Below are 12,416 nucleotides of genomic sequence, written 5' to 3' on the forward strand. Positions count from 1 at the left end.
CCTTTTATTTTTTTTGTCAGAAGTTGACAGCCCCATGTTCAGAACCTCACAGTTGTTAAAAACTCTATTTTCTTCCCCCGCTGGAGAACATACAGACAGAATAAAAAAAAAAAAAAAGTTGCCTAAAAAATGCAGGTTGAGAAATAAAGAAAGGATTAGGATTTCTCCAGTCCCACTAAGTGCAGATTTCCTGCCTCCCAGCTACCAGGCCCCTATTTGTAGACCTCAGAATACATCTATTACAAAATGCCATCATTTCACATGGTTAATTCAGACACTAACAAGCCTGGGAGATTTTGAGGATTCAGTTATTTATTTCTTTTTTTCACGGGCCTCTCATTTAATATTTGCTTTTTAGCAATAAATGCTGCCAGAGTTTTTTTTATACATATTTTTTTTTCTCTCTTTCTGAAAAAGTTAATAAAGTTAATGAAATATATTGAAATAAATTCAATACTTGAAATTAATCATTGACTTTTCCACCGGTATAATGCAAGTAATTTGTTGTTATAGATTCAGTGCTCTTAGAATTACAATCTTGGTCTTCAAGAAAAAAATAAGAGAAAATATATGAATTTACAGTAATAGGCTGATAATCTGGCACACTCTGGACCGCAAAAGTTCTAGATGATCAGAATCGCCAGAAGTTGTACTAGGTGATTGACAGCTTAGCATAAGAAGAGAATTAGGCAGAAGAAAAAATACGGTACAGGACTTAGCTGAAAAAATTGTTGCCAGATTGTCTGAACTTTGGTTTGAAAACGTTTTTTTTTTTTCAGCCACAATCTCTCCAAGAAATGCACTCTGTGGCCCAGATTTACTCTAGCAAATGTGCCACAATTCTAGGGCAACTTGCACTAAAGTCTTATGTGACTTGCATTGCAATCATTGTGCATTTTAGACACTTTTTATACACTTCTAAGCAGTGTCGGGCTGGGCCAGCGGAGGCCCCTCCCCCCACATACTAACCGTCTGGCAGCTGGGGCCCCCAGACAGTGATGGGCCCCAGCTTCGGACAAAGCGGCAGGTCAGCAGCAGCACTGCTGCGGGTGGCCGCCACCGGCCAGGGGTGAGCAGGGTGAGCCCCAGTGCAGTTACGGGGCTCGAGTGAGCTTCCAACACAGGCTAGAAGCTCACAGCTGCAGCCCCGGGGTGCCCGAACTTCTCTCAAATCATGTGCGCGGCCGAGCATGACAGAAGTTTAGGCACCGCGGGGCTGAAGCTGTGAGCTTCTGGCCTGTGTCAGAAGCTCACCCTGGCCCCTTAACTGCAATGCCAAGCCTGCCTCTACCCCTGTCTCTCTGTCTGCTCCCTTGGGCACCTGTCCGCTCCCTCGGGTTCCCATCCACTTCTCCTGCCCCTCGTCTTCTCCCTCTGCCCCCCAGATGCTCCACCTGCCCCCAGCTGCTTCCCCTGCCCCCCCAGCTTCTCCCCTGCAACCCTAGATGCTCCACCTGCCCCAGCTGCTGCCCCTGCCCCCCCAGCTTCTCCCCTGCCCCCAAGCTTCTCCCTCTTCCCCCCAGCTGCTGCCATTGCCCCCCAGCTTCTCCCCTGTCACTCAAGCTGCTCCCAGGTGCTCCCCCTGCCCCCATCTTCTCTCACTGTCACCCCATCTTCTCTCCCTGTCACTTCAGCTGCTCCCCCTTCCCCCCAGCTGCCTCCCTTCCCCAGTCACCCCAGCTGCTCCCCCTGCCCCCACAGCTGCCTCCCTTCCCCAGTGTCCCCCCAGCTGCCTACCTTCCCCAGTCCCCGCCAGCTGCCTACCTTCCCCATTCACCCCAGCTGCCCGCCTGCATATGAATTGTGGTCGGAGAAGTCTTCATGATGACTGCACCAGATGGAGAAGAAAGCAAAAAGTGAGCAAGAATCGGAGAAGACGTCACCTGTGAGTCATTAGTAACTGCACTGTAAACACTTCTATAGTGTGCAGAGCCTGTGTACCAATGGGTCAGTGTATGGTTTCTGGTAGTGTACTGACACGGCGGTCACTGACGGTCACTACAGTACATTATTGCAAACTTTTAAACTGCCTAGGAGCTCCCAGGTCCAGTCCAGGACTGCAGACTGTCAGTAAATGCTGGGAGTTGTAGTGCCTCCAGCTGTTGTAGTTGGGCCCTATACACTAGATGCTTTGTGGGAGATCAGAATACATAGATCTGTTGGGGCTCAGTGCAAAGAAGTGACCCCAGAACAGCACTAATATGGGATAGAACAAAAACATCTACCCCTATCCTCTATAAGTGCTGTTCTGAGGTCACTTCCCTGCACTGAGCCCCCACAAATCTATGTATTCTGATCTACCACAAAGCATCCAGTGCATAGGACCCAACTACAACAGCTGCAGGCACTACAACTCCCAGCATGTTGTGACAGTCTGCAGCCCTTAGGATATGCTGGGAGTTGTAGTACAGTAGTATAATCCTCTGATAACTGCGGCTGTAGACAGATGTATTGCTGGACCTTCAGGGCTGATGGTTGTCACCCACAGATTGCAGCCACCAGGAGACTCTGCACACAGTGATTTATTAAAGGGCTGTCCACTCAGAGACTACAACTCCCATCATACCATGAGAGCTGTATACATGGAGGGTATTCTGAGAGTTTTAGTTCAACTGAAAATGTTATTCACAAGGGATTTGTCACAGATAAATTCAGGAAAGGATGGGATCAGCATGTCGTGTATCACTGGTTCTATACTGGTGGGCCCCAAGGATCATTTCCTCTGGTGGGCCCCAGGTACCCCAGTTCGACACTGCTTCCATGTCTAATGAAAGGTCATCGGCGTAATAAAGGGGCGTGGCTTTGTTATAAATGGGTTACCATTGGTTTATGATTCAGATGTAAAGTGAACCTATTTTTATTTAGTCAAAATTTAGACTAGACAATTGTCAGGTATGTCAGATTTATATAATCTGGACTGCTCCCCCCTGTGGGCACTAGCTTTGCGGCGGTGGTGGTCGCCGGTGAATGCTGCACCATGGCTAGAGTAGGGACTCGTGTATCAGAAGACCTGTACGTAGTACATGAGGCAATATGGTTTAATCAAATTATATAACGTCATCCCTCAACTTACAATGGCCTAAAGTTACATTGTTTTTTGTAACATACAATGTTCCTTTTCGGACCATCGTAATTTGAGATCAAACTCAACATACAATCTGTAGATGACTGGCCAATAAAAGAGGCCATTTTACTTGTAAAATTCCAGTATTACGGAGGTGCATGCAGTGATTGTCTGTCTAGTAGCGTCTCTCTACAGTACAGTGTTATACTACATGCCCTGTGCTGCTCTTTACCTCTGCCAGGATGAGTTGCTTCTTTGGGCACCAGGTGAGGGCGGCTTTTATTTCTCTGGGACCCTGTGTGATCTGTACAGGATCCTGAAAACACTTTGGCCTTCTAAATAGGTAGTAGTTTACAGCTTCCAGTAGATCTTTCTGACTGTTGTATGTAAGGACTTGCTTTATTTACATAAGTTATCTGCTTACTTTTCTTTAAATCTTATTTTTTTCTCATTTTGGAATATTTTGGCGGCTTCAGAACTAATTACCAGTTTTCAATAGAGTTATGGACTCAACCTACAATGGTTTCAACATACAATGGTTGTCCTGGAGCCAATTAATAATGTATGTTGAGGACCACTGTACTAATTTCTGATGTTGGTTTTTAATGTACTGTAGCTGAACAAGCCATCAACCATGGGTGCGATGTGCAGCCATTTCTGTGTTCTCCAGGCTTTGTCAGATTTACATAAACTTTCCCATTACACTGATAAATCTGGTGCAGCCCACCCTGTCCACTTCACATATTCAAATATGCATGGTAAGAGCACAAATATGCATAGTGAGCATTGTCTGGGTGCCCAGAGCACCCCTCTGGCCCACCAAGTCCGCCCAGTGTATTCAAATATGCATAGTAACGGCGCTCCTATGAATATACCTGGTGCCTAGTAGACACCTCACTCGCTCCGCCCACTATGCATATTCATAGGAGCACCGTTTCTAAGCATATTTGAAAATGCAAAGTGGGCAAAGTGGGCTGGACAGGCCAAGGGCGGTGCTCTAGGCGCCCAGGATGCTCTTTAGGCGGCGATATATCTTTTTTAATAAAAATGTTCCATAACGCCAGGATGCACAGAAGAATCAATACCATCACTGACAGCATGAGGTAAAGAGCTGCTAGAGGATATCAGCAGGTTCATTCACACAAACCTGCTGTTAGTTCCCCTTTAAGATTGTTTATGTAATTTAAACTGTTAAAGAATTAGACAGTTTTGGTACACTTGGGCCTCTATGTCTTTTAGTGCTCCATTGTGTACATTGCCTCCAGTCAGCTTCCACCCTTGTCTCAAAGCTATAAAGATAATACCCCATAAATTCCCAGTCAGTCTTTTCCCCTATCTGTAAATATAGTCCTCAATAAGTTCCCAGCCAGTTTTCTAGTTTTTGCTTATTCTACAGTAAGTCCTTAAAAACCATTATCTCAGCTTGGCTGTATGAACAGGTTAAAGGAGAAATTTTTATTAAAGTATTGTATTGCCCCCCAAAAGTTATACAAATTACCATTATACACTTATTACGGGAAATGTTTATTAAGTGCTTTTTTCCCTGCACTTACTACTGCACCAAGGCTTCACTTCCTGGATAACATGGTGATGTCACAACCCGACTCCCAGAGCTGTGCGGCTGTGGCTGCTGGAGAGGATGATAGCAGAGGGATGCTCAGTGTCCCTCCAGTGCCCTGTGTCCCTCAGTGTCCCCCTGCCATCATCCTCTCCAGCAGCCACAGCCCGCACAGCTCTGGGAGTCGGGTTGTGACATCACCATTTTATTTAGGAAGTGAAGCCTTGATGCAGTAGTACGTGCAGGGAAAAAAAGCACTTTATAAGCATTTCCCGTTATAAGTGTCTATTGGTGATTTGTATAAGTTTTGGGGGGCAATACAATACTTTAATAAAAATTTTCACCGGACTTCTCCTTTAAGCCTTCCAAAGTGGCTCTTGTGTCCACAATCTCACATTAGGTGATCATAAATTGTTCACATTATGATAGCAGAGTTTCTTTGTACAACACCTTTCCCCATGCACATACCTACTTGCCTGTAGATATATTGTGGCATTATTAACTATCAAATCCAATGTCCCATGGTTGATCAATCGGGGAATAAAGTCAGACCATAAATGATTAACATCCATTCCACAAAAATTGGGCTAGAAATTCCCTCAAACTCAAAGTTAAGCCTATAGAATCTGCTTTAAGTCTCACAACATCCACAGGCATAAGAGAAGATGCAGATTCCCCCTCTTTTAAGTGATAAAAACGGCGACCTGTGGCTTTGTTTTGTGTAAAAGACACCAATGGTTCTCTATTCATGAGCGTCAGAAGAACGCGTTCCTTCTTAAGAAGCTTATAGCATGGGATATCTTAAAGGCCACATCTCCTGCCCACCCACATACTTCTGTGTGTGTCTTGGGCCTTTGTTGATTCTTATAAAGCCTTCTCACTTGTCTCATTATGCCATTACTATATCTACTTGGATCCATGAAAAAAAAATAAAAAAATTAAAAGTATGTTTTGTCCTCCCTCTTTATATCTTCAAGCTGTTTGTCCTTAAAATTTAGTTTCATGCCAAGTAAAAATTTAAACAAGGTTGTTGTCTTGTATTGTAAGTTTATATATTAAAAGTATCCTGTAAAAAAAATTACATAAAAACTTTCACCAACTAAAGTCAGATTTCTCATTTATGGCCTTAGTTAAACTTTAACAAGCCAATTTCATAAATAGTTTTACAAACACTTACATTACCCCATGATGTACGACTTTTTGTGTCATATCTATTTGTAAACCATGTCAAAGCCAGATTTAAAATGTTTATGCCATATTTATGTAATTTTATTACTGCAAATTGAATCTATCTAAACATCTTTCCTACAGAGAGAGAGGAACTTTATGAGGTTTGGAGGTTTTCTCAGGCATACAACCCTCATTATCCTATTTCAGGCCCCTGACTTTAGATGGCCTGCGTGTGCGTTATATAACGTAAGCGCCATAAACTCTTGCATTGCAAGATATCTGAAATTTTAGATTCCTTATGGGTTCCATGGAACCAGCCAGCAATGTCTTTGCTGCCTTTTAAACTATATGTTCAATTTCTTTGAAACTCTACCCATGACTGACTTACATGCATTATACTTGTATATATTTATTTATTTATTTTTGTTAACTGTGCTGTATTTGCAATGGCATCATTTCAGGGTACAAATAATTTAACTATTAACAAAGTCAGCAACAGTTTCTTTATTTTTTCTTTTTACCATATGGTCTTAAGGACTTATGAATTGTATTCTCTAGGTAACCCAGCAATCACATTAAAGGAGAACTCAAGGTCTAAACCATTTATATTCCAATGATGTCCTGGAAAAACCATCAGCGATCAGCAAAGTTTTGTCATAGCCGCAAAAATGGATAGGAGGGTAATAAATTGCCACAATGTGCAGCCAGCCTAGGGTTTGCTAGGCAATACCTCGGTAAAAACAGATGGCACATGGATGTTGTATCCATGTATCATCCATTAAAAGTGGACCCATTGACTTCTATTGGAGATTCTGTTTCACAAACATAGACCATAAAAGTGCAGGTCCTAGTTTGTTGCGAAACGGATCAATGGTCAAAAACGGATGTATGGATGACTACATTGGAATCAATGGGTCCTTTGATGTGTGGAAAAGGTCTTACTGAATTTGGCTGTGGTATTACAATTCCCAAATACTCTTTCATTTTTTCGGATTCTTATTTTTATAGATTATTGCAGTCTGAACAAAAAAACTGTAGGGAGGTCAAATTTACTATTGTAAGTCTATCAGAAGAAAACAGGCATTGTTTTTTGTAGACTGTATATTGTCTATGAAGCAGTAGCCACAGACTGTTATATTGTCCCTAGTGATTGTCTTGTGGTTTTCCTATATACCTGCATAGATTAAACTGTAATTTAATAAAATAGCATAAACAGTGAACTTTTGGGATCATCCAGCAGTTTTTAAATAAAAAAGTAAAAAAATATTTCACGGAAGATGAAATTTAATTCTTTAATTAATTTCAAGGTATTTTGAAATCAGCCCAGGTACTAGAATTTCATTTATTACTTCAGGTTTTTTTTTTCCTTTTACAAATATTCTACGGATCACAACATTTTCATACTTCACTACCTTTAAGGTATTTTTTAAATAAACTATTTTTTTTTTGGCTCTTTAAATTTACAACCTGGTAAATCTCATCCTAAACCCTTAGTCAGAACCAATGTCCATTTTTTTTCTCTGTCTATACAGTTACATTGTCGTTTATGAACAATTCTTGAAGCAGGGAATGTTTTACGCCAACCGTGCATGAAAGATTTTTTTTTTCTTGAATGGATCCTAGTTAATTTTCCAGCTGTGTAAATATTGATAAGATAACAATAGAATTTGTTCCCGCCACATATGGCTGAGACAATTCAATGAAGTAATGTTCCCGTGCTAGCATTAATTAAACTGCTAGCATTCGAAAGCTATTAATGATCAATACCGACTATAGAGCGGACCTATACCAGTTTGCATTTATATGCATTTAGTGCCAAATACTGTTTACATAGAGGAATTGCCGACAAGCGGCACAGTAAAGGCAGCTGGTCTATTTAAAAATGTATGCTAAAAAAGGCAATGAGAATAAAGGCAAATCCCATTTATAATATAGTGGAATGAAGATGAAATTCTTTCCAATACAAGTACAAAAATACTAATTTTTATTGCATATTTAGCCATTTGGTTTGTTTGCATTTAGCTCAATACATTTAACTGTTTGAGGCCCTTTGTTTTTAATAATCAAATAAGAAGTCTGCCGAAAATGATAATATTCAAACAGGCAGGGGTAGGGAAGAACATAATAACCTATTGTTACTTACCTTTCCCTGTGCCTCAGCAGCACTGGCTTACTGCTCCGGGTCTCCTGCCGGGCTCCTGGATCTCATGACTCAGCTGATGGATTGCACTCTCCGCCAATCAGTAACTGGGACATCGCTTCAGTCACTGATTGGATGAACGGGCAGTCCATCAGCAGAGACGGGCAATGCTGTGTAAGCATGGGGAGAGGTAAGTGGCACTTGTTTATTATGTTCCCCCCTGCCTCCTGTAAAATTATGATTATTGCCAGATGTCTCCTTTATTTCAAACATTACTTGACTGACATAAATGGGAAAAACTGAAAACCAGAAAGGACTGCAAGTTAAACCAAAATATGAGCACATATATGGGCACTAAATATACATATTCACATATACATACACAAGCACTCTAAGTCTTAATATGGACATATAATTGAAGCCTTAGGGTGCGTTCACACCTACAGGATCTGCAGAAGATCTGCAGCAGATTTGATGCTGTGTTCAGTTATTTAAATGAAATCTGCTACAGAAAATCAGCTGCAGATCCTGTAGGTGTGAACGCACCATTAAAGGGTTTGTGTGTGGATTATTTTTATTAGGTGATGTGCTCAGACAGGGCAATCCCCAATCTCCATTCTGATTGTATCCACTCCTGCTTCTGGATTTCCTGGTGTTGGTCTCAATCCAAAGAAGTGCCAATAAATGGCTGCAATTTCCTGTCTTAGTAAGTGAACAAGTACTTTCTTGTGTTAAGATCGACACCAGAAAGTGCTGACCAGCAGGACGAGGCATCATTATAAAGTCAGTAGGGGATCGGGGTAGGTAAGCACATGTTTGTTTTTCTAGCCCTGTCTCTGCACATCTGCTTAGAAGAAATAGTCTCCTATTTAACACTATACATTGGAGGAATCTATAATGTTAATCTGCAGTATAATATGTAGCATCAAGGTTTTATACCTTTTTATTTCTTTTTCTACTGGAATCTTTGCACCATGTTTGCAACAATGACTTAAAACTCTCAACCCTAAATTGTCATTGGTGACATAGAAGCCAATCGTATAGCAAGCAAAGCTGCTTGATAAATTCTGTTAACTGGTATGCTGTATAGCCCTGTTTGCTTATATGGTGTGGTGGATTTTGGGCTTTTGTTGTCCAAAAAAAACCAAAAACAAAATAAAACCTTTGAGGTTACTAATAGGGAGGAAACTGACCCATAGTAGTATATAGTCAATGCAGAGCAATAAATGTCCTAGAAGAGAAAAGGCCCATAGTACAGAAGAATGACTTAAGGTTTTTAGATGGCCTGAAGGCTGCACAATGCCGTTCTTGTTCATGTAAAGAGTCTTCATCTGTCTCAGAGATTGGGCAGGCATGTTTGTGCGGCCCCTTAATTTCATCATTGTCATCCCCACGTCCCGTTTATATGGGGCAATGTGCAGTCAATAACAATGAATTTTATGCCTGCACAAAAGATCTGATTAGCTGACAAACAAGTGTTGTTTTTTCCCCCTTGGTTGGCCGATTACTCACTCTTTTACACAGGCCATTTATTGGCATTCCTAGAAAAGCTTGGCTGATAATCGGCCTATGCAATAGGGCCTTAAGATCATTAGAGCTTCTTATTTCTTGCACAATGATAGTAGTGTTTATTGCAGAATGTGGCCTTAACAGTGACACTTTTAGAAGTGACTTTATGACATTACTGATTTATAGTGATCTAACAAATAGCTATTCACACATACAAACATGTCTACTTTTCAGGAACAGTGAGACGTCACATGGTACAGATAACATAAGGGATATAATTTCCTAAGAATATTGGTCATGGGCTGAATCGCATGATTGTTACTCAATGTTTATGACAGCATACTGATGCCCTTGTATTATCATGTCTGTCATAGTGGCTGGTTCTCGTAGTATTATCTTTGGCCTCAGGGATCAAAATATTCTCCTCTAGTGGAGAAAGGCCCTATTACACCAATTGATTATCGTCCGTATCTGGCCCGATTATTGGCCGTTACGGCCGATAATCGTTTGGGGTAATAACTAGTGTTAAAAGGCAATGATCAGCCAACATGCACAATGTTGGCTGATCCTTGTCTTTCAACATGTTGAAAAAAACTTCAACGATAACGATATCTGCTGGCCATTACTCTGTGATATTGTAGAGACGGTAGTAGACTGCTGCTATTTCCTATGGGCGCCCCTCCCGCAGCTCCCCGTACTTACCCGCTTGCTCCTGGGGCATGTAATAGCGGGCATGTAATAGCGCCGGCAGCAAGCTGGAGAGCGATGGGCATGCAAGCGCTAATCTGACAGGTCAGCGCTTGCTTGCTTCTCCTCATTGGCCTGTGTAATATGGCCTTAAAAGTTAATTAAAGGGAATACTAAATTGTAATTGTAGAACAAAATACATTACTGACTGAAATTTGTGAAAAGTTATAATAAGCACTGTTTTATAGTGGTTATGGCGTTCTATTATCAATATTCTATCTTGAGATTTTTAAAAAATTGGGCAACATCCACCTCTAGATACTCATTTTTCAATTCTGCCATTTAAGCACCCCCTCATGTTGATTAGATCCAAGAGAGTAATTGATCACAATCATGTAAGGTAAAAATAATGTTACATGATTATGCTGGAGTTGTTCTAATTTCCAACTTTTGGGTTTTTTTGGTGCCTAGAATAAAATTCCACGCATCTGCCTCCACAGCTGGTTCTTTTCTTCTATAACTCCATTCACTATTAAGATACCATATGCTGCTTAAAATAATGATTAAAAAGATGAAATTATCCCCAAGAATCACAATCACAAGAATTGACAGAACAAATGAAACAGACAGGCAGAGTACTGATACCGTCCCTGCTATAATTAAACAGCGTCTGGCTGAAGTGATGTTAGAAGTGATCGTCTCTGTGTTACAGATATGGGGGACGACACTGGAAGATGTACAGGAGCACAACAACAAGCTATGATGAGGGACAGAAACCTTGGCTCAGCTATGAAGGACTGTCCTTACTGTGGGAAAACCTTTAGGACGTCACATCACCTAAAGGTGCATTTGAGGATACACACAGGTAAGACCAAAACCCAGGATAAGAACGTAGCATTACCTTGAATCTGGTTTTACGTGAGGTCTCATGTCTATACTAGAAGTAGGGTTATATCAGTTATTGTGCCGATTGAAAGTCACTCTAGCCCAAATAATCCTCTACTTGAGGTGTCTGTGTAGAACTTCTCCATGATTCTGAGCAGTTTTTAACAATCGATGTTAAAGGATCACTCATTTGCTTACAGTCGTGGTTGACAGATAGACAATATTAGGTACAGTAACTTAATGTATAGTCCTTTTGATCATAAGCCATGAATACAATCCTGCTTCTTATGGTGGCACAACCCTTTCTGTAGCTGTCGGATGTTTGTTTGGCCAACAGCAATCTTTTCCAATCTTCCTATATACATGAATGTCTAGCTCTGCTATATATTTATGTTTTAGCAATGGAGAGAGGAGGCATAAGCCACTGCCAGACACCTCTGGCAGCATATCCCTCTGAGAACAAAGGGGTCAGGCAGCTGAAATTCAGCATGTCTGTTTCTTCCCTCTCCTGACATTATCTGTTGTGGGAGAGTCAGGAGGCCCTTATACACTTTAGACAATTCAACAATCTAGCCAAAGTCCTTGAGTTTGGCCAACTTTGAACTAAAGTGTATAAGTACTATTACTCAGAGAGAATAAAAGGATTATAATTGAATTAATTTGGACATTGTAAGTAATCGTTGTCTATGCCCAGGCCAATCTGATTCCCAGATGTCTATAAAATTACAAATTGGTACAAAAGAGTTTTAGGATAGTAGTACAGTTGATTCAAAAACATTCCAGGACATTGCTGTTGGAGGTTCCACAACATTCCAGATCTCCACCCCTATAACTTTCACACCATTCCTTGGAAAATTGGCCAAGTGTTCTAGAACATTCACAGGCAATATAATTTTCACATTTCTAAATAATCTAAGTCACTAATAATATAGATTCTTGGCTGTGTCGGGACAGTACCACTAGGGATACCAGTGACATTCAGGGTAGAAACACCCAACATAAAAACATTGTAAATTCTTTAAAATTCCAGGACAATGTCACTATAAGTTTCATAACAGTATAGCCAAATGTAGACTCTAGATCAATATAAAAGGAGTATAGGAAACACATACTTCCAAGAAAGGTACTTTCTTGATGAATCCAGCATTATGAAGAAATTTCCCAGATGAATTCAGAGTCACCATGTCTTAAAATGTCAGATCTTGATTGTTAATGTGTTGTACTTAAGGGGTTTGTCCCATCTCTACAAGCCCTGTCCATATAACCTACTGAGGCATATGACTTCCTTATACATACCAGAGCTTCGAGATGTCTCCTTCTCAGAAGCTATGGTGATGTGCATGATCACGTTAATCCAAGCTTCCCCCAATGTGAACAGCTAATGGTTAGGGAAGGTTCACACA

At 40.9% G+C, this 12,416-nt stretch overlaps 1 protein-coding gene across 6 annotated transcripts in view; it reads left to right on the top strand.

Annotated features, from left to right (window-relative positions):
• ZNF536 (zinc finger protein 536) overlaps nt 1–12,416 on the top strand; it is a 724,961-nt gene that overhangs the window by 473,817 nt on the left and 238,728 nt on the right. For 5 of the 6 annotated variants that reach the window (XM_069966233.1, XM_069966232.1, XM_069966231.1 and 2 more), the window contains one exon: nt 10,841–10,993. The exons of the other annotated variant lie outside the window; for it this stretch is intronic. In XM_069966233.1, the coding sequence (XP_069822334.1) occupies nt 10,841–10,993 (153 nt within the window). The remainder of the gene's footprint in view (nt 1–10,840; nt 10,994–12,416) is intronic. 6 annotated transcript variants of the gene reach the window in all.

This window comes from Dendropsophus ebraccatus, chromosome 4 (assembly GCF_027789765.1).
Source record: "Dendropsophus ebraccatus isolate aDenEbr1 chromosome 4, aDenEbr1.pat, whole genome shotgun sequence".
NCBI classification, from domain to species: Eukaryota; Metazoa; Chordata; class Amphibia; order Anura; family Hylidae; genus Dendropsophus; species Dendropsophus ebraccatus.